The sequence below is a fragment of the Mus caroli genome, chromosome 1 (genome assembly GCF_900094665.2).
Source record: "Mus caroli chromosome 1, CAROLI_EIJ_v1.1, whole genome shotgun sequence".
Classification (NCBI taxonomy): domain Eukaryota; kingdom Metazoa; phylum Chordata; class Mammalia; order Rodentia; family Muridae; genus Mus; species Mus caroli.
Window position 1 is genome coordinate 72,064,214 of NC_034570.1, and position 22,024 is coordinate 72,086,237.

The 22,024-nt window shown below is 42.0% G+C and overlaps 1 protein-coding gene across 2 annotated transcripts in view; it reads left to right on the top strand.

The window, feature by feature from the left end:
- Acsl3 (acyl-CoA synthetase long chain family member 3) overlaps nucleotides 1-22,024 on the top strand; it is a 51,892-nt gene that overhangs the window by 19,668 nt on the left and 10,200 nt on the right. For both annotated transcript variants that reach the window (XM_021176233.2, XM_021176316.2), the window contains exons 2-9: nucleotides 5,800-6,217; nucleotides 12,417-12,594; nucleotides 14,586-14,695; nucleotides 16,238-16,376; nucleotides 18,313-18,463; nucleotides 20,808-20,931; nucleotides 21,156-21,227; nucleotides 21,617-21,756. In XM_021176233.2, the coding sequence (XP_021031892.1) occupies nucleotides 5,840-6,217; nucleotides 12,417-12,594; nucleotides 14,586-14,695; nucleotides 16,238-16,376; nucleotides 18,313-18,463; nucleotides 20,808-20,931; nucleotides 21,156-21,227; nucleotides 21,617-21,756 (1,292 nt within the window). In that variant the 5' untranslated portion in view covers nucleotides 5,800-5,839. The remainder of the gene's footprint in view (nucleotides 1-5,799; nucleotides 6,218-12,416; nucleotides 12,595-14,585; nucleotides 14,696-16,237; nucleotides 16,377-18,312; nucleotides 18,464-20,807; nucleotides 20,932-21,155; nucleotides 21,228-21,616; nucleotides 21,757-22,024) is intronic.

Sequence of the window (22,024 nt, forward strand, 5' to 3'; positions counted from 1 at the left end):
ACTCACTTTGTAGACCAGGCTGGCCTCGAACTCAGAAATCCGCCTGCCTCTGCCTCCCGAGTGCTGGGATTAAAGGCGTGCGCCACCACGCCCGGCTAAGGAAGCTTCTTAAAGGACATATTTTAGGAGATTGCAGTAGAATTGGTCACACTTTATGCTAAACTTTATTCTCTGTGGGATTTCAGTGAGGTCTAGAAAGTAGCTTTCAACACATTTTCATAGTACTGTGTTTTAAAATCTACTGATATTTAAACGTTGAACATGAAGTACTAGACATACAAAAGATTACTAGTATGTGACTATATATTATAACTAGGCATGGTCATGTGCATTCTATCTGTAATCCAAACACCTAGCAGGCTGAGGCAGGAGGATTGCCTTGAGTTAGAGTGATTGTCTCACTGAAGCTTATGGAGAGAGCTCAAAGCAGAATAGTACTAATTTTCATCAAAGACTAGTTAAGTCTCCTTTTATTTACTTACAAATTATATTTTTGTAAAACCAAGCCACTGAGAGTGGGCTACTGAGGGGCACCTTTGGGCATTAAGGCTCTGGGATACCTGTGCTTTGCATGTGGGGCTTGCCTTGGTTGCACAGGATATGTTGCTTCAGGAGCTGTGGCTGGCTCTTAACGTGAGTGAGTGACTTCTTTTCTTGTGATTACTATTATTTCATGTCACAGGGACTTCATGGATAGACACATGACCTCACTCTCTTATATGAACCAAAAGAGTGGCAAACAAATTGATAGTGATGAAAAGCCTAGCTGTAATCAGCTTGTGGTATGATATGTGCAACAGACTTGAAGTATGCTAATGACTTAATCCTCCTAATGAGGTCATGATACAAGAAGTCTATTTCTGTAAAGGAGAAATAGGAACAGTTTGGGTGGCATTTAGTAAATTGTTGAGAGTCAAACCTGGAATTTTGCTTTATAGCTTAAATGTTTATAGGTTGAGCTAGGGTGTGGTGGTACACACCTTTAATCCCAGCACTCGGGAAGCAGAGGCAGGCGGATCTCTGAGTTTGTGGCCAGCCTCTACAGAGTTAGTTCCAGGATAGCTAAAGCTACACAGAGAAACCAGAAGAGTGAAGCTGAATAAACTTCAGTGTTTTCTAATGAAAAAGTGTGGAGGTGCTTAAGTGAAGGTAAGAATATTGGAATGGTATTTTTATAGGCGAAAATCAAGTCCTGTTAGCAGATGCATTGCTTTTTGCAGTTAACATAGGGATTGTCCCATGTTTTTCATGTTTGTTCCTAGCAGGAACATCTGTTTAGCCTTGCAGTTGAACCTGAAGTGTTAGAATTTTAGTATTTACCATATTCCATGGAGAGTAAATTGGAGCCAGCATTAACTCAAGTCCTTGTTACCACTGTTCTAAAAGGAACAAGTCTTGGGGCTGAGAGAGCTCAGACCTCTGGCTACACTTCCAGATTCTGCATGCAGTTCTCAGCACCCACACAGTGCTGTAACTCCAGTTCCAGGGGATCTGACACCTCTCACACCAGTGTATTATAAAATAAAGGTAAATGAAAAAAAAGGAACAAATCTTATGAAGTTTTTTTTTTTTTTTAAATCTTATCAAAATAGTATTGTCAGTAATAGTACTTAGTACGTCATGGGGCATATCTAAATCAAACAAGCCCTTATATGGTCTTAACTGTGCGTAAAAAAGTGAACACTTTTTACAATGCTGTTGTGCTTTCCCAGAGCCCTATTTATATCTACTGCATTTCACATTTATACTCATTTTATTTTTGTGCATTAGATAAGTGGTGGCAGATGGGTGAAGTCAGGTATAAAAAGTTGTTTCTTGATAATCAAACTTAATTAGTGCTAGAGGTCAGGCTACTATTATTTTGCCAGCTCTAGGAGATGAGTAATTGTAGAGAGCCAACCTTCTCATCACTTGCTTGCCTGAGATTTTCCCTCATTTCCAGCAGTGAAGGTTCTACATTCTGGGAAATTCTGCCGGGACCAGCAAATCAGGGTGGTTGCCATCCTAATTAACTTTAGCACTTTGTGCTAGATTGGAAATGGGAGTACAGTTGCCCTGTGATGTAGATGGCATCTATTTCCTTGTTTTGGATTGTTCGTCAGTTTCTGTAGAATGCAGATGACTGAGGAAAACCTCAGTGGTAGTAAAGGACCCAGTTTGTTTTTTTTGTTTGTTTGTTTTGAGACAGGGTTTGTCTGTGTAGCCCTGGCTATCTTAGAACTAACTGTTACCAGGCTGACCTTGAACTCAGAAAGAAATCTGCCTGCCTCTGCCTCCCAAGTGCTGGGATTAAAGGCGTGTGCCACCACTGCCCGGCAGGACCCAGCTTTTTAATTAAATAAAAATAATGTAAAATCAAAAGAGAATGGCCAGATGTATTAGTCATTGCTCTGTTTCTGTGAAGGAGGTGACACCATGACCAAGGCAGCTTAATTTGGACCTTGCTTATATAGTTGTAGAGGTGTAGTTTGTTGTTACCATGTGGGGAGCATGGCAGGAACATGGCAGCACTCATGACGCTGGGACAACAGTGAAAGCAGTGTACACCCTGATCTCAGGCCAGGAGAGGAAGAGAGAGGAAGACACTGGGCCTGGTGTGGGCTTTTGAAACCTAAAAGCCACTTCTAGTGACACACTTCCTCTGACAAGGCCACACCCCATAATGCAACAGTTCCAGTATCTGATGACTGAGCATTCAAATATACAAGCCTGTGAGGCATTCTTTCTGAAACTACGCTAGATAATACCATGTTATTAGGATATGTCTGTTTTTTTTCTACTCTGATGATGTTCTTGGAATACCACAACCATTTGTTTTCATGTTACCATTTATCTGTGTAGAAGCTTTCAGTCCCCTCCCACCTACCCACCCACAAAAATCCATAGTCTGTGGGCTGCTTTTCCTAATACTTCATAATAGGACAAACTGTCATACAGCAACAAAACAAACACCAGCCTGGACTGGGGTAGCATCCAGCCTCAGTCTGGCTTCCCACTGTGCTGTATAGCAGCTTTGGCTCTTGTTCTTTTTTTTTTTTTTTTTAAGATTTTTTTTTTTTTTTTATTATATGTAAGTATACTGCAGCTGTCTTCAGACACTCCAGAAGAGGGCGCCAGATCTCGTTATGGATGGTTGTGAGCCACCATGTGGTTGCTGGGATTTGAACTCTGGACCTTCGGAAGAGCAGTCGGGTGCTCTTTCCCACTGAGCCATCTCACCAGCCCTTGGCTCTTGTTCTTACTCTCTTAAGTTAAGCTGGCTGGTTGGCTGGCTGGCTGGCTCCCTTCTAGAACTTCATATGTAAATACTGTATTTACATCATTTCCCCCTTAAAATGCCTACTGTCTTTCCCCACTCAAATTCATGATCTCTTCAATTATTGCTACACACACACACACACACACAGTGAGAGCGGGCGTGCGCCAGCCTCCTAAGTCCATTTAGTGTTTGTTTAGGACCGATCACCTGGGATTGGCTAATCTATGAAGGACCTCATCCCTGGAGAAGACAGACTCTGTCCCTCGCAGCAGCCGTTGGTTGGCTGCAGTTTTTTGTTTATGGGTAGGGCCTTTTGAGGTTGTCACCATTCACAGTGGCATGTCAATGCTGTTGAGATGGTACAGGTCTTGTTTAATCAGTTGCATTTTTAAGATTTCATGGGTGCAGTGTTCTTGTCTTGTATAGAAGGCATCTCACAGATGATGTCCAGGTGTCCAGGGGGCTCTTACAGTCTTTCTGTCCCCTTTTGCATGATGTTTTCTAAGTCTTAGGTGTAGGGCTTGTGTTAGAGATGTATCAGGTGGGCTGGGTACTATTCTCTGCACTTTGACCAGTTGTAATGATGTCCGTCTACTGCAAAAAGCTGCTTTGATGGAGGATGAGGGCTATACTTACTGTGGGTACAAGGATGAGTATTTAGAATGTAGTTAGGAACGGTACTGATCTAGGAAAATAGCAGTTGTAGGTTCTCCTTCCGGGCTTCTAACCATTGGAGCCACAGCCAATCATGAATTCATTCCTACTGAGTGGGCCTTACGTTCCGATAGACAGCTGTGGTTGCCCCAGGTTTAAGTGCTGCCATTTTACCCTTGAGGCTCTATGGCTGTGCTGGTCTGTGTGGTTTATAGGCTTCACAACTGGGTAGGACTGCTGGTGGCTTTTCTCCTCTGGCAGCCTGCGTAGTATCTTCAGATGCTCAGAGAGCTAGTCTTCAGGGAGGAGGCTTCCAGGTCAGTTCCAGCTTGATTCTTCTAAGTCTTGGGTGTGAATTATGTGGTGTTTTTAGCAATAGTGTCAATGCCTGGTAGACTACCAACGACAGCAGCAATAGCGCTTATATTATTGGGAGATAACTGTCCTGACCAACTTGAAGCTTTCCTCTGCCTGGTACTGGGATTGGCTAGATAGTACATGGCTCTAGGGAAGAGTGGTATTACCTCAAGTGGCGTAACCTCCTTCAAAGTATGTATGAGTCCGTGGCTATACACATACTAGATACATATATTTGCATGTCTGTGAATGTATTTCTAACTTACATTGTGTTCCTGTGGTTTTCAAGCATCCTTAGTGTGTTAGTTATCCATCCTTTCCCCTCCTTCTCTCCCTTTCTATTGCCCCCCCACCTTCCCCTTCCAGGTAAACTACATTTCTTCCAGTTTTCCCAATTCTCAGGTTACAGCGTTTGTGTCCTACCATCTCCCCCACCCCCATGGACGTACCTCTCCCCATGGTCTCTTTACTTGGTTTCTGTGGTTACTTCAGGTTCTATTCTAAAGATTCAGAGATGGAATCTGTAAGTAAGAGAGAACCTGTGATGTTTGTCTTTCTGAATCTAGGTTCCTTTTCAGTATGTTTTCTAGTTCCATCTATTTATCTGAGAATATTGTGATTTTATTTTTCTTTACGGATGACTAGAATCCCATTGTGTGTACTTACCAGGCATTATCCATTCACTAGTTAAAGTGAGGTTGTTTTCATTTTCTAGGTACGGTGACTAGAGCAGGACCAGGCATGCTGAGCATGTCTCTATGGAGCAGGATCTTGAGTCATTTGGGCATGTACCATAGAGTGGTGTGGTTGGGTCATAAGGCAGCTCTTCGGGCTATTGAGGATTCTTCACACTGATTTTCTATAATGGCTCTACAGCAGTGAAGATGAGGAAGTTGGTGAATGCTAAGGATGGGACACATGGAGGCCATACATTATTGTCTTGCTTTGTAATTTGATGTGTAAAAATTGACCAATATGCAGAAGTACCAAGGAAAATGAAATGTTTGCCATTCAGTCCCTGCTACTGCACAGAGTACAAGTGGGGCTCACTGGGAAATCTGCACTTGTCTTCACAGTGTCTAATGCTAGTACAACAGAAGAACAGGAGGAAGTAGGCAGATTTGTGGTTCTCTTCTGGTTGTCCTCACTCCTTGAAGTATTTGTGGATACTTAAAGTTAGTTTGGAAAGGCTATTTTTGATAACAATATGTAGAATAATGCCATAGAAATACATTTTTTTTTCTAAGTTTAGGATATTACAGAGGGCCAGTATACTAACTCCGAGCAAAAGAAACTCTAGTTGCCTAGCTAATATAGTTTTTCTTAGCCGGGTGTGGTGGCACACACCTTTAATCCCAGCACTTGGGAGGCAGAGGCAGGCGGATTTCTGAGTCCAAGGCCAGCCTGGTCTACAAAGTGAGTTCCAGGACAGCCAGGGCTACACAGAGAAACCCTGTCTCAAAAAAAGTGAAAAGAGTTTTTCTTTTAATGTGATTTTTAACCAATCTGTTTCTTTTTCTTCCTTCTAGATTCTCATTGAAATCTGTTAATTCTATTTTTTGAACACTTATGAATAACCACGTATCTTCAACACCATCAACCATGAAGCTAAAACAAACCATCAACCCCATACTTTTATATTTCATACATTTTATAATATCACTCTATACTATTTTAACATACATCCCATTTTATTTTTTGTGTGAGTCAAAACAAGAGAAACCAAACCAAATTAAAGCAAAGCCTGTCAGTTCCAAACCGGACTCTGCATACAGATCTATCAACAGTGTGGATGGCTTGGCTTCAGTACTATATCCTGGCTGCGATACACTTGATAAAGTCTTTATGTATGCAAAAAACAAATTTAAAAACAAAAGACTATTGGGAACACGTGAAATTTTGAATGAGGAAGATGAAATACAACCAAATGGAAAAATTTTTAAAAAGGTAAGATGATCTCTACTGCTTTGTGGGTCTCCTCCTTGTGCACTTAGCATTGTGGGAAGTGTGGTCTCCTGTACCTGGGTACTGCTGGTGTTGATGGAGACCGTCTCTCCAGGGCTTTAGATTGCTGTCTTCCCTCTTTCCTCACACACTGACTTGACCTATTTTTCAGAAAGGCATGGAGAATGTGCCCTGGTATGTGACTCTTGAACCTGATATCTCCAGGACTTATGGTAGAACGTGTAGGTAGCTTGGGTTGAGGAACCCTCTTTGAGTGCTTGGCACCATGTGACCTGTTTTGATTTTCCTGTGACTCACAGTGGGTTAATATCTTGGTATTTTGGATATGGCAGTTGCATGTCCTAAAATTTTTGTGTCACCACTGTAGAGAATCTTGCCATTGGCTTGAAACAGAGACAAGCTTTCTTGACAGACAGAAATATTGTTGTGGTTAAGAGCCTGGCCTTTAGACTTAGATTTGAAAGTGTGAATTTTGGTTTTGCCACTTACTAGTCTGTGGCTTTTGAACAGTTACTTTATGAGTGTAGAATTAGTATTTATGAGGCAAGCTGTTTTAATTTCTGTCTAGTTCTTTTTATAACTGAAAGAAATCTTATCGGTTAGCTGATATCTCTGCTTCAGAGATCAGAGCATTGGAGCACAGATAAATTAGCTACTTCCTTACCTGAGGGTCCTAAAGTTACCGAGTGACAAAGCTGAGATTTGAACTCAGGCATTTCAACTCCAAAAGCTTATACTTTGTAGCTAACTGCAGATTGATTGTAAGAGAGGAGAAAAACGCTATTTATTATTTTCCTATTATTTATTTTGAAGTTAGGTTTCTCTCTATATAGTTCTGGCTGTCTTGGAGCTCCCTATGTAGATCAAACTGCCCTCAAACTCATGTATCTGCCTGCCCCCAAGGCCAGTGCTTTTCATTCTTCTTGGGTTTTGTTTTTGTTTTTTTCTGAGACAGGGTTTCTCTATGTAGCCCTGGCTGTCCTGGAACTCTGCAGACCAGGCTGGCCTTGAACTCAGGTCTACCTGCCTCTGCCTCCCAAGTGCTGGGATTAAAGGCGTGTGCCACCATTGCCTGGCATGCTTTTCATTCTTTATGTCATAACTTTGTGTTAAACATTTGTGGTTGGTGCTAGTGAGATGGCTCAGCGGTTAAGAGCACTGATTGCTCTTCTAAAGATCCTGAGTTCAAATCCCAGCAACCACATGGTGACTGACAACCACCTGCAGTGGGATCTGGTGCCCTCTTCTGAGATGTCTGAAGACAGCTACAGTGCACTCATATAAAATAAATAAATAAACCAATCTTTAAAAACAAACAAAATTGTGGTTTATCAGTTTGTTCAGAAGGCTATATATATAGATCAACAAAACCATTATATTTTTCTTGTCTAGGATTAGATACTTTGGGGACCTAGAATTAATTTTTAGGTTTGTAGATAACAAATGAAACATACTGTTGTCTGTACCTGAGTGTGCTTTGCTGTCAGTTAGCTAAGACCTGTGTTTCTGTCGGGCTATGGGAATGGGCTGCAAGCTAGAGAGTTAGTTAAACATGCTGGCCCTGCACCCACCCACAAGCTCTTGGTTCTTGTTACAGCCTTTGTATGGTGGCAGGGGCAGCAGCTGTCCTGGCAGGGTAACAGGGGACACGGTTTAGTGCTTGCTTTACTCACCAGACACCCAGGGAGGTCAGAAGACTTCAATGTTTTTAAGGTCTCATGTGGCCCATGTTGGTTACTCTTGATTCTCCTGCCTCCATGGGACTTCTGTAGTGCTAGGACTGATTGTGTGGTGTATGTGACACCACAGCAGATAGGAAGACATGTTTTTGGTGACTTGTTTTCATTAAAATAGTTAGCATATTTGAAGATGACCTTCAATTTGATGAGGAAGCTTATGTGCATTAATATCTCCCAGCACTCGGGAGGCAGAGGCAGGTGGATTTCTGAGTTCCAGGCCAGCCTGGTCTACAGAGTGAGTTCCAGGACAGCCAGGGCTACACAGAGAAACCCTGTCTCAAAGAAACAAAAACAAAAACAAAAATCTGAAACTTTCCTCCTTATCCTGAGAAGCAGCAGCATAGAATATAATATGGTTAAAGCAAAGTTTTGCAAATCTTATTTTAGATTAGTCCTGTCCTCTGTGTGTGTGTGTGTGTTTGTGTGTTATTAGAAATGTGGCTTTCTGTGGCTTAGTTTTTTCCCCACTCTCCTGTGGGTCTCCCTCCCGTGCTTGCGCTCTCTCCTTCCTGTTTGTTAACAGCATGTCACAAAATCACAAAAGCCCCAAACTCAAGATTCTGATTGACTTGCTTAACAAACCGCAGAGGGAAAGTTAAAGGGAACCAGGCGTTATTTGTTGAAGAAGACGGGAAATACGTAAGTTCTGAAATAGTTGTCGATAGTAAATGAGGAAAACAACAACAACCTAGTACTTAACGAGGGTTAAATCAACTACCTGAAAACTTGCTTTTAATTAGACTCTCGAGTCCCATCTACCAGAGGTCTGAATGATTAAATATTGGTGTGCTTTTATTTGTAAATAACTTGTGTGTTCTCAGAGCGTTACATTTTTTTCTGTGTCTGGAACAGCTTCAAAGCACCGTGTGTATATTTCAGGCAGTTACACTTTTTTTAGACTTAGTTATTCTCTGATTGCTAACATGGATATTTACATCTATGTGTGTCACTCCTCAGGTGTGAAAGAGCAAAGTGACCCACCCCTCTCCAAGATTACTGCCAGGACTAGGGATATAGCTCAGTAGTAGAATGCTTACCCAAGGTTAAAATGAGAAACTGGCTCCCAGATTCCCTGAGAACTGTGCTGTCAGGAATACCAAAAATCTGACCGAATGGTGACAAGAGCAAGAGTCGTCAGGGCTCCAGAGGTCCACACACTGAACTATTGTCCTAAGTTCTTAACCATAATAAAGACACACATGTTAATTTTGGCATGGATCTCACGTTTTTTACAGGAGAGGAAGAAGTAAAGCATATTGGTGATTAAATGCCTGCCTGAATAGGTCTCAGTTAAGATGAGACCTGAACAAGACGTAGCAAACTTGGATAAAGAACCTTCTGGGCAGTAGTGGGTCCCAGACACGATTGAGCTCAGTTGAGTGTAGTGCTTGGGGTTGACACTTTAAGGTCCTGGAGAAAGCATCTTCTTTCTGGCCCTGTTTTAGCCTCTCTGAAGAACAGAAAGGATGGGGTTTATGGATGGGGGGTTTATAGGAAGCAGGGTTGGGGTTTGCAGGGGTCACAACTTATGGCTTCCAGTCCCCTGGGGCCTAAGTGCTACTGCAGAGGCCAAACCCTGCAGTCTGAAGTTAAGGGAATGACCTTGTCTGTGTGGTTGTAAGGAATGAGTGAGTGGCATGTGTTATGGAGAAGACGCTTGGGATGACAGTAATGGAAGTGAAAGAAATGGGTGGGGTCAGGCTATGCTTTGTAGGTAGACTCTGGATAGGCTTAGAAAAGAGATTAAAGATGAGTATAAGTTAGAGTAACTTCAGTTACTTTGTTAAGCAGTTGGGCATGCTGTCCTGCTTACATAGGAATGATGAAGGAATAAGTAAGGAAAAGAGGGTGAATGAGAGAACATCGCTTTTGATGTATCAGTTAGGAATCCTGTTGAACAGATGGTTGTATCGAAGAGCTTTTTGAAGCAGTCCTTGAGCGTCTGGCTTCTGTCAGGGACATTGAGCCCTATGGGCTGCAGAGTGAGTGTAGGTGTACATCTGTTACTGAACTTGGTAGCAGAGGGCTTGAGTGTTCTCTTGAATTTGTGATGGCTTAGCGATGTAAGCGACAGTTATCATCTCCAGGTAGAGAAGGGGGATATTTAAAAAGATAAAAAGAGAAAAAAAAAGAGCCAGGCTCATGCCTTTAATCCCAGCACTCGGGAGGCAGAGACAGGTGGATTTCTGAGTTCGAGGCCAGCTTGGTCTACAGAGTGAATTCCAGGACAGCCAGGGCTATACAGAGAAACCTTGTCTCAAAAAACCAAACCAAACCAAACGAAAACAAAACAAAAAACCAATAAAAAGCTTACAAGCTATCAGAGGATGAGAAAATGAATGACTGGGACGGCCACCAGACTGTGGGTGTTGAAACTCTCGGCTGCATTTAGTGAGCTGCGTGTGTTTCTTCAGTGTTTAATAATGTTGCAGGGGGTTAAGTTAAATGAGTTTAGTTTTGGGTTAGCCATAGAGACTGCAGTATGAATTAGATATAACTGTGGGTAAATAGTGTTCACAAATGTAACCTTTATGAGACAGATAATTAGCTAGAACACTCAGTGGCTTAAATAACGAAACCCAGGTTCCCATATATTTTGTTTTTTTCTTACCCCCACAGACAGGGTTTCCATATGTAGCTTTGATTGTTCTGGAACTTGCAGTGTAGACCAGGCTGGTCTTGAATTCAAAGAGATCCACCTACACTCTCCTGATTGCTTGGATTACAGATGTGTGCCACCCAACCAGACCTGGCTAGGTCCCTCTCCCTCCCTCCCTCCTTCCCTCCCTCCTTCCCTCCCTCCTTCCCTCCCTATTTTTTGTTTCTGTTTTGAGACAGGGTTTAACAGGCCTAGGCTAGCCTGAATCCTCACATAGCCCGGGCTAGCCTGAGACTCAGGACAATCCTTTTGTCTCAGCTGAGTACTTGGATTATAGGCATGGGAGGCATGGGCTCTATATGATTATTAATTTTAGAATTTTACTTTGTTGTCAGACGGCGCCATCATTAGAGTTTACGTATTCGGGTAGTATATTGGGTGATTTTTGCCATGTAAAGCCTGTCACTTAGGTTTAAATCTAGCAGGTGGTGTTTAGCACCTAGTAAATACAATCTGGTTCCTGCACAGTTAGGCCAAATTCTCACCTGTCGTCTCAGTCATGCAGAGCTCCTTGTGAAGTCATTGGAACTCCCATGTTGAGCATTTCGTGGGGGTGCAGAACAAGGTGAAGAGTTCCTGGACCTACAGTTAGGGCAGTGTTATCTTCCAGTTATCCCAAGTAGGACACCAGAGGGCAGCCTTGATCCCTTCCATCTAACTGCTCATCACAGAACTCTCTTGAATGTTGTTGCATTTTTAGAAATAACATTGTCAGGTGGTTTTGTTGTTTAGTTTTATGTGTATAAGTGATTTGCCTGCATGCATATCTGTGCACTACGTGTGTGTCAGGGCCTGTGGAGGCCAGAAGGAGTGTTGGGTCCTCTGGAACTGGAGTTATAGATGGTTGTGAAGTGCCACATGGGTCCTGGGAATTGAATCTTGGTCCTCGAAAAAAGGAGTCACTGGCCATCTCTAGTCCCTTGGTCAGCTGATTTTTAAGATGCATGAGACATAATGAGCATGGCCATGCTTAGAAGCTAGCGGTATATGTTTGTAGTTTGTTCTTTGTTCAGTTTTTATATGTAATGGAGAATTCCTGATTGTGTTTTAGTTGAGAATCCTTGAAGAAAAGTATGCTAAGCAGCTTTAAAAGGAGCTAGTTAATATGTTAAACTTGAGGTTATCTGTACTTCTGACAAATCCAAATGAAATACTGTAGGTTAGTTAGGTATTCGAGGCTTAACCAGAGGGATGTTGAATACTATAACTTAGTCTCCACCTGGTTGTAGAGAGACTTTTTACTTTGCTTATCATGAAAGGATAATTAATTCAGGTTAAATGGCCATAAATATTTCTGTGATCTTGGTTATGGGTCACTTTTTGTTTATAGAGCACATACTGTCTGTTTCTGAAATCCACAAAGTAAACTTCTGTTCTAAATGAATGATTAGTTTAGGGCTATTTGTCTAAGAAGTGATTCAGTCAAACATACTCTGTGCTCCAGGTCCCCTGTCTTAGGTAACTTCAGACTCATGTGACCTTTTTTTGTTTCTTGAAATAGGGCCTCAGTGTATGACTAAGCTGGTCTTGAACTGTATAGATCCACGTTTTAGCACAGTTCTAAATACTTTTGAAAACCAAAAATAAAGCCACCCCCCTCCCCCTACATCATAGTTAAAAGCTTAGCATAGTTATTGGGTTGTCATGGACAATGTCACAAAGCTATATTTTTTAAAGATACATCTTCACTTGAAACTAGCATGTTTTATACATTTAAAATTTGTTCCTATTTCTTTTCATCACATTAAATGATATTTGTGTTTTTTATACTTTGCTGTATCAGGTTATTCTGGGGCACTATAATTGGCTTTCCTATGAAGATGTCTTCATCCGAGCCCTTGACTTTGGAAATGGGTTACAAATGTTGGGCCAGAAACCAAAGGCCAACATCGCCATCTTCTGTGAGACCAGGGCTGAGTGGATGATCGCTGCACAGGCGTGTTTTATGTATAACTTCCAGCGTACGTATGGATGGCACTTTTAAAATCTTTCTCTTTTTCTTGTTTTGTTTTTTTAAGACAAAGTCTCTACATAGCCTTGGCTGTCCTAGGACTCACTATATATACTGACCTCAAATTCAGAGATCCACTTGCCTCTTCCCACTGAGTGCTGGGATTAGAGGTGTTCACCACTACACTGGGATTAATATTTCTTAATAGGTTAGCATTCTGATACCGGGTTTTGCCTTTATGTCCTCACTGGAAGAGCATGTGTTAGGGCTTAGATATTCACTTGTTTGTTCGCTTCCTTCCTTCCTGCCTTCTCCCCTTCCTTTTTTCCTGCCTTCCCTCCTCCCTTGTCTATTTTGGACCCAGCTTGTCAGATGTTAAGGAGGCTTTCTGTATTTGGTAAAGCAGACTTGACATACAGGACCACTGCTCTGCTACCATCCCTCAGGGACCTTTATAAGCCGACTTTCATTTTGTTAGTCCACTTCTGAGTGGTGACTGTGATGGACTAACCTTGTAAACAGTCCTGGAGGTGGTGCCTAAGGTCATGGTAAATGAACTTGAAACAAAAACGATGGTTTCAGCAATTGTTTGTTATAAACTCCTGGTTTTCTTTCCATTTCTTTTTTTCTTTTTTCCTTTTTTTTTTTGGTTTTTCGAGACAGGGTTTCTCTGTGTAGGCCTGGCTGTCCTGGAACTCACTTTGTAGATCAGACTGGCCTCGAACTCAGAAATCCACCTGCCTCTGCCTCCTGAGTGCTGGGATTAAAGGCGTGCGCCACCACGCCCGGCTTTTTTCTTTCTTTTTTTTTAAAGAGTTATGTTTTGCACACGTGCATGTGTGCACCGGGTACATACATTGTTCACAGAGGCCAGAAGAGAGAATGGATCCTCTTGGAGCTGAGGTTACAGATTGATGTTAGCCACCATGTGGGTGCTGGGAATTGAACTTGGGTCTTGACCAGCAAGTGCTGTTAACCACTGTGCCGTCTCTCTAGCTGCCTCCCTTTTACCGCTGTTGAGACAGGGTGTCACTGTTTATCCCTGGCTGGCTTGGAGACCACGGTGGCTTGAACTCCACTTGGGATCAAAGATAGCTCTACCATCCCTTCTACTTCTACCTTTTAAGATAGGCACCGCCTTTCTGTTTCCAGGGGTTGGGTTTACATTTCTTTTGAGAATATTTAAAAAGGATTATTGTTTTGTCATTTTACTTCTGATCCATGCTGTATATACTATATGACTTCAGTATTCCTAAATTTTTTTTCTTCTTGATTTTTCTATTTTAGAATAATGTGTACCATTTATGAGTGCTATCTTCTTTTTCCTTAGTTGTTCTATTAAGCCAGGGTTTCAGAGTAGCTGGATCAAACTTGGTGTGATGGAGGATGCTCTCCTTTTACTCCCCAGGTGTTAGGACTGTAGGCCTCATCACTACTATTGTGTTGACATGATACCTAAGACCTGACATTCAAGGCGCTGTCTTACTGGCTTGTCCAGTGGTTCTCAGTCTGTGGGTTGTGGCCCCTTCTAGGGGTAGAACAACCCATTCACAGGGGTTGCTGAAGATCATTGGAAAACATAGATATTTATATTATGATTCATAAGAGTAGCAAAATTACAGTTATGAAGTAGCAACAAAAATAATTTATGGTTGGGGTCACCACCACATGGAACTATATTAAAGGGTTGCAGTATTAGAAAGGTTGAGAACCAATGGGCTTGTCCCTTTTTACAAGGAAGATTTTGACATTCTAGAATAGACATAATTCCTTTATGTTATGTTAGTCCTAGAATATAGTGAATGTGAAACATTAAGAGTCTTCACGTAAAATACTAGGAATCTTGGGAACGTTGGAGGAAGATGAGTAGATAGGATATTGCTCAGAACCTTCTGTATGCAGAACACTCCTTTATGATGCATGTGTACTTCCACAGGGGCTGCTGCGTGGGAGCCCTTATGTCTGTGCCCTTATGTGTGACCTGTATTCTTTTCCTTGTAGTTGTTACACTATATGCTACTCTGGGAGGTCCAGCCATTGTTCATGGACTGAATGAGACAGAGGTGACCAACATCATTACTAGCAAAGAACTCTTGCAAACAAAGCTGAAGGTGAGGACCACAGTTCTCTTTAAGAGTCTGATGCTTTGACTTTTCCTGTGATGAATCATACTGACCCATAGTCATCTTTGAGATTTTGTGTTTTTCCTTTAGAATATAAAAAGTGCAATATATATATATATATATATATATATATATATATATGTATATATGTGATAGACCATAGATAAAAATTGTTAATTTGCCAATGTGGAAAGGATGACAACTTTTTATTGTATATTGTATATATAAAGTAAATTAATAGTTTTGCATGTGTATAATTTTTGAATTAGTTTGTTTGTATGCATCTGCATGCATATATGTGGTTAAATGTGCCACAGCATACCTGTGAAAAGCCTGTACAACCTGTGGGAGTTAACTCTCCTTTCATCATGGGGTTTCTTTTGTCATCAGGCTTGGTGACAAGTAGAATGTACCTCCTGAGCCATTTTGCTGGTCTCTCAACATAATATATTTATATCATGTGCATACATGTTTTGCCTGCATGCATGTCTATGCACCATGTAGGTAAAGTGAAAGCTTGCCTTTGTAATCACAAGGACCTGGGTTTGATTTCCAGAACTCTTATTTAAAAAGTCAGCTGTGGTCATATCTGCTCATAATCCCAGTACTTGTGCTAGCAGAACACGTGGCTCCCTGGGGCTTACAGTTGTCATGGCTCAGGCCAGAGGACCCTGTGGAGGAGGGTTTGGAGAGCATCTTAGGAACAGTGCCAAAAAGTTGTCTTCTGTCCCCCCACTCATGTGCATAGACAGATAGACAGACAGACAGACAGACACACACGCATCTGTGTGCATATGCACCCATATGTGTAATCTCTGCACTTGGGAGATGGAATTAGAAAGATTAGTAGTTCAAAGTCATCCTCAGCTATATATAGTAAGTTTGAGGTCAACCTAAGTTGCAAGAGATCTTCTGAAAGACATACAGGTGACATTCACAGAGGGAAGGAGGGGGAGAGAAAGGGAGGAAAGAAAGAGGGAAGGAGAGAGAGAAAGAGAGACAGAGACAAACATACAGGAGAAGAGAGAAAAGAGAGGAAGTAGGGAAAGAAAGAATGGGGGTGGTAGGTGTACTAAAATGGGAGAGATTTTATGAAATAATAGGAAACGGGCAACTTCCCCTGGAAACATCACTATCAGGCATTGTTTTATTTTTCTTTTTTAGAAAGTTCCCAGGTAGACTTCTTTCCTTCTCTGATTTATTCTTTTGCATTCTATTGAAAACATGAGGGACTTTGGGCTTCTGTATAAGTAGTTCAGGTATTCTGTGTTTATATGTCCATTTTGTGGAGCAGTAACTTTATTGATGAGGATTTTATCAAAGAAGGTTGTATACCCAGTGCCATAGAATAGTGAGTACGGTTCCCCCACCCCCTCTTCATGCCTTTCCTCCAGCCTGTCTCCCTAGCCCCTACCACTTAACTTTTGGGGTAAGAAATCAGTTGGTGGCTCAGTGTGAAGAGGACTGTGCTCATGTGTCCCGAGTTACTCAACTGTTGTTTAACAGATCATGATGGTTGTGTTTCTTCAGGATATAGTCTCTTTGGTCCCACGTCTGCGGCATATCATTACTGTTGATGGGAAGCCTCCAACCTGGTCTGAGTTCCCCAAAGGTGTCATTGTACACACCATGGCTGCAGTGCAGGCTCTAGGAGTGAAGGCCAATGTGGGTACGTTGTGGTGATCATTCCAGATGTGCACTCTCTGCTCACCTTGTTCTAGACTGTAACTGTGGAAATGGGTTCTTCTCTAATTACTTTTACCTAGCCTTTAAGAAAGACTTGAGGAAAATGCCAACACTTATTTATTCTTCTTAAATTATGTACTGGGAATGTAACTCATTATGCAGAGTGTTTGCCCAGCATGCTCTAAGGCCTGGGTTTGATCCCCAGTGTCGCATAACATTGGACATGATGGCACATGCCTGCCACCTCAGCACCAGGCAGAAGGATCAGAATTGATCATCATTGACCAGGGAGCTAGTGCAAGGCCAGACCGGGCTACATGAGACCCTATCTGCAAAACAAGGGCAGCAATAACCAAAGAGCAGTAGTGGTTACCTGCCGTAAATTTAAAGTACTCACACATCATTCAGTTTCCTGTTCACATTTTCTGAAAGTTCTGAACAGTTCAAAGTTAACCACTTTAAATAGACACAGTAGAGTTTCTAAGCCAGGACTCCTCTTTCTCACTTAGCTCTCCTCGTACTTGCCTATGCAGAGTTTTTAATCTTCCAGATGACACAAGGCATAGACACTTTCAAAGCAGTAACTGTCAAAGAAATGAGCATCAGAAAGTGTAGACTGCGGGTCTCTGGCATGTTGTAATGGTATTTCCTCTGTAGTTGGAAATTGGGTGATTCTGATTAGGGACAGGATAATGCTGTCATTACGGGAATAACAGGGATGATAATATTTTAGCATATTGGGTTGTAGGTATTCGTGGGCATCAGAGAATGTTGACCAGTACCGTCTAGTTATAGAAAGAGAAAAAAGAAAAGAAAAAAGAAAAGAAAAGAAAAGGATGTATTATGTGGCTTATTGTTAAGAAGTCATCTGGCCTGGTATGAGAGAAGGGGACATACTTGAAGAACCTTTTCCATTGCATTAGCTTTGGGATATGCGTGTAGACAGGCAGATGGTGTTGATACCATCTGGTTGTCTCCCGTGCCTTTCCTGTAATGTGTTGGTTGTTGATTTTAGGCTAGTAGTCTTGTGACTAGAGACAAGCTTAACACTGAGCAACCCTGGGAGTTGAATATAACCAACAAGGTCATCTCCTGAAGCAGGAACATGTTAGTGAGTGTGCAGGTATAAAGGTTCAGGCCCTTTATCCAGAGGAGCTTTTGCTCCTCATTTTTTTTTTTTTTTAATTCCATTTTCAACTTACATAGCCACCCAGCAGCCAAGTTTATATAGCTCCAAAGTAATTTTTGCTCCAGATGATGGCCTGCCTCTGTTGAAAAGGGCCTTTCATCTGATGCCAGGGTGTGAGATGCAGTCCTGCTCAGTGCCTTGTGCGGCTGCCTGTGGTTCTGGGTGCTGCTCCACTGGTACTTAGGGTTTCTCCAGTCCCACCACAGTGCTAGTGTTTATAGATGCCAGGCACACTTCTACCTTAAAGCCTTTGTACTGACTTGTTTACCCCCTTCTGTCTGTCTGTCTGTCTGTCTATCGATTGACCAATCTATCGATCTATCTAACCAACGTACCAAATGGAACATGATCTATGTAAACTGTATCAGAGCTTACCATGCGTCCTAGGCTGGCCTTGACCTTAAGATCTCATTTTAGCTTCCCGAGTGTGCATTTGCAGACATCTGCTACCATGTCCACTGCTTTGTACGTCTATGTGAACTACTGGCTTCCCAGGACTTTTGTGGCTACTTTGCTTACCCTTTGCCAGAATGGTGCACCTAAGCAGTGTTATCTGACCCTGTCTTTATTTCCTCTGTGGCTCTAATTATATTATAGACTTAACCTGTTTGTCCCAGTATTGTTTATGCCTCCTTATGTGTTGACTGCTGTTTGAGAGTTAGAAGAAAATTGCTGATAGAGCTGAGTTTCTTCTTCTTTTTTGTTTCCCCTTTTCTTTTCTTCAATGTAGAAAAGAAAGCTCACAGCAAACCACTGCCCTCAGATATTGCAGTAATCATGTACACAAGTGGGTCCACAGGAATTCCAAAGGGAGTCATGATCTCACACAGCAACATCATTGCTTCTATAACGGGGATGGCGAGAAGGATTCCAAGACTGGGGTATGTCATTGTAAAACTCAGAGTGACTGCATATTTGTAGCTGTTAAAGAGTTCAAACATTTGTGCCATTTTAGCAGATGGCTCAAGTGTTCCCCAGGTGTCTGAAAGTAGAAATTTTAGAGAACATTAATTTTAAAAGTCAACATTTTAAAATTTATTTGTGTATGTGTGTATGAATGTATGTGTGTCTAGCCACATGTGTGTCTGCGTTTGAGTACCAGTACCCAAAAACTTGTGGAGGCTGGCGTATCAGATGCCCTTGAAGTTACAGGTAGCTGTGAGTGCCTAGTAGTGTACTGAGAACCAGACTAGGGTAGTGTGTTTAACTATGTTGTTAACTGCTGAGCCAGCTCTCAAATTAGTTACATCCATGTGACTTAAAATAATAGCTTAATTATTTAATATTTGAGAGATGAAATTTTAACTGACTTTATAGTTTTAAATCTCTTAATTTTAGATGATTTCAGTTAGTATTGCTTCTTTATGTGCATAGTCATTTTTGTATGTAAATGTTGTCCTGGTAGACAGATGAGGTAAGCATTGTCAAATGATTTGGTTTTGATGTACTCTAGTGGAATCCGGGGAGAATGTAAGACAGAAGAAAGCAGATGGGGTAGAAGAGTTCAGACAGTGCTTCAGAGATCAAGTCAGCATCCGATGACTGAGCAAGTCATACACTGCTTCGCTGTTACTGTTCCCCTCATGGGACACTCAGTCAGACACATGCAGTTAGTTGTGGAATTGAGTTTGGGAGTAGAGCTGGGATATTTGACTGCACCTTCCCTTCAGACCCTCCTCAGCTTCTCTTCATGTCTTAGATGCAGGGCCATTTCTTGAAAAATACACAAATATAATTTTCCTGTATATGTAGGTATACCTTTTGGTTTATTACTAGCTCCAACTCCTAGAACAGGCATGTCTGTTCTGTGAGAGACACCAGACACTGACTAACTCTGAAGGTTACCTCCTCTTTACTCGTGCCTCAGCACTTTGCTTCTGCAGCAGACCACATTCTGAAAGTGCCTGCCTCCTTGGTTTTGGGTTGGGCTATAGTTGTTCTTTCTGTCTCTAATCTCTATCCTATCAGCAGGGCCTCAGATGCTTAGCTTAGCTGTGCTCCATGTAAGCTTGCTGTAGTCACTTCTGGCAGAGAGCTCCCATAACCTTTTGTAGGCATGAATTTTTTTTTGCAATGTACTTTTAGTAAGGGTTCAACCTCTCCTCTAGCCCACCGCCCAGCAGAGACAGTGGAAGAGAAAAGTTACTAGGGTATGGGGGACGTGGACCTGTTTAGCAAAAGTTCTTTTGGGGCAAGCTCAATCTTCTGTCTTAGCAGTTTAGTCCTGCAGCAAATACCAATAGGACTCAGCAGCTGCAGACTAGTCCTCTAGGCAGGCAGACAGCACACCCAGCCTGGCAGCTACAGTCCAGTCCTCTCAGCAGGCAGATGTTGCGGGCTGTCCAGCGGCTCGCGAGGTACTGTATGGCCGAGCTGGCAGAAAGAAAAGGAACTAGACGGACAGAAGAAAGAACAGAGCTAAGTCAAACCAGATTCTGATCAAAGCTCAATTTTAATGTCAGCAAACACGATTTATAAAGAAGAGGGGAGGCCCATCCCTAGCTATGCAAAGTTCCTTTGAAGTAGATAGGTTAGCCTTCTAGAGGGAACTCTCGAAGATCATAGTTTGGTGCTAACTCCGAAAATTCTGAAAATTCTTGGAAGAGAACCCGTTCGGCCTCAGGCAGGTAGTGGTGCATCAAAGGAGCAGCACAGCAGGTGGCTCCTGCCGCTTAAGTGGCAGATGGTTACAGCCAGCCTTGCTAGGCTGGAAGGAGATAACAGGCAGACACACCAGGCATGAACCAACAGCTGCAGTTGAATTGTGGAGAAACCTCAAGGTTCACCAACCGGCCAGCCTGAGGTGAGGCCACTGAGGTGGCAAGCTGCCGCAGGAACCTCACAAGCAGTTCTCAGGCGTTTGAGTTTCTCTCAAAGGCAGCCTAACCACAGTTGAGCTCAACATTGCTATATAAGGTGAACCAATAGATAGATGTGTGTCATTAGGAAGAAGAGCGAGGCAGAGCAAACCAAACCAAAACTCATCTCCCACTGCCTGTGGGATCAGATTTATACTCCTTCATCAAGTGTCCTTTCACGTTTGCTATATCCATACACCCTCTCACCTGTGTCTTCTCCAGGAAGACATCCTTTCACGTGTTTGCTCTATTCATATGTCCTCTCACCTGTGTGCTCCGGCAATGCATTCATCATTCGACAGAACTAACTTTCCAAAGATACTAGATGTTTCCACTTTAACCTTTGCTTTACCCACCTTCCTTTCAGAGAGGAAGATGTGTATATTGGCTACTTGCCCCTGGCACATGTTCTAGAATTAAGCGCTGAGCTTGTGTGTCTTTCTCATGGATGCCGAATCGGCTACTCTTCACCGCAGACATTAGCAGATCAGGTAAATCACATATCTGCAACTCGAAATACTAAATGAATTTTTAACATGTTTTCTCTATCAGTTTACATTGTATCTTCAATTATTTTAATATGAACATTTGCCTTGTATGTCTAGAATATAAGTATAGTGAAAGGGTAAATATATCCTATGCCTTTGAGCTAAGAATGCTATTACAATTTTAAGTTAAAGATCTTTATGTAGATTATTTTTTTCCTGTTCTTCAGTCTTCAAAAATAAAAAAAGGAAGCAAAGGAGACACATCCATGCTGAAGCCAACACTGATGGCAGCTGTTCCGGTAAGAACTGCCCATAAAGGAAGTGCTGTCAGCCCCAGGCCATGAGGTGGTAATAGCACTTTCAAACAAATTATGATTTTACCAAAGATTTTTAGTTCTGATAAAATATATCTTTAAAATGAATTCATATCTTGCCAGTGAGGTCACTGAATGGATGAGGTGCTTGATGTGCAAGAATGAGGACTGAGTTAATTCCTAGAACCCAAGTAAAGGTGGAAGGAGACACTCAAGTCCATGTAATTGTCCTCCAGCTGCCATGTATGCACCACGGCACAGGCTTGCATGCATTGTCCTATATCACATAGACAAAGTTAGAAGTGTTAATCATATGGGTGTGATTTAAATATGAAGGTTGCTGATAGAGTTAATGAACTCATTTATGCATCTAGGAAATCATGGATCGGATCTACAAAAATGTCATGAATAAAGTGAATGAAATGAGTGCTTTTCAACGAAACTTGTTTATTTTGGCATATAATTACAAGATGGAACAGATTTCAAAAGGGTGTAGTACTCCACTGTGTGACCGGTAAGTAAAGCCAGCTCTCTATGTCAATGACAGAGTTCACATCAACAGCCCAGGGAAGTGAGGTAGTTATAAGAAGTACAATTACTTTAAGATGGGTGTGGTGGCACAGGTTTGTAATCTCTGCCGTTGAGACGTAAGGGGAGGAGGATCCAGAGTTCAAAGCTGGAGGCTGGAAAGTTGTGTCATTGTTAGAGCAAAAGGATGGGTGGAGGGAGAACAATAGTCGGACACCAGTGCCTTCTTTATGCGCTTGTGCTCTCTCTCTCTC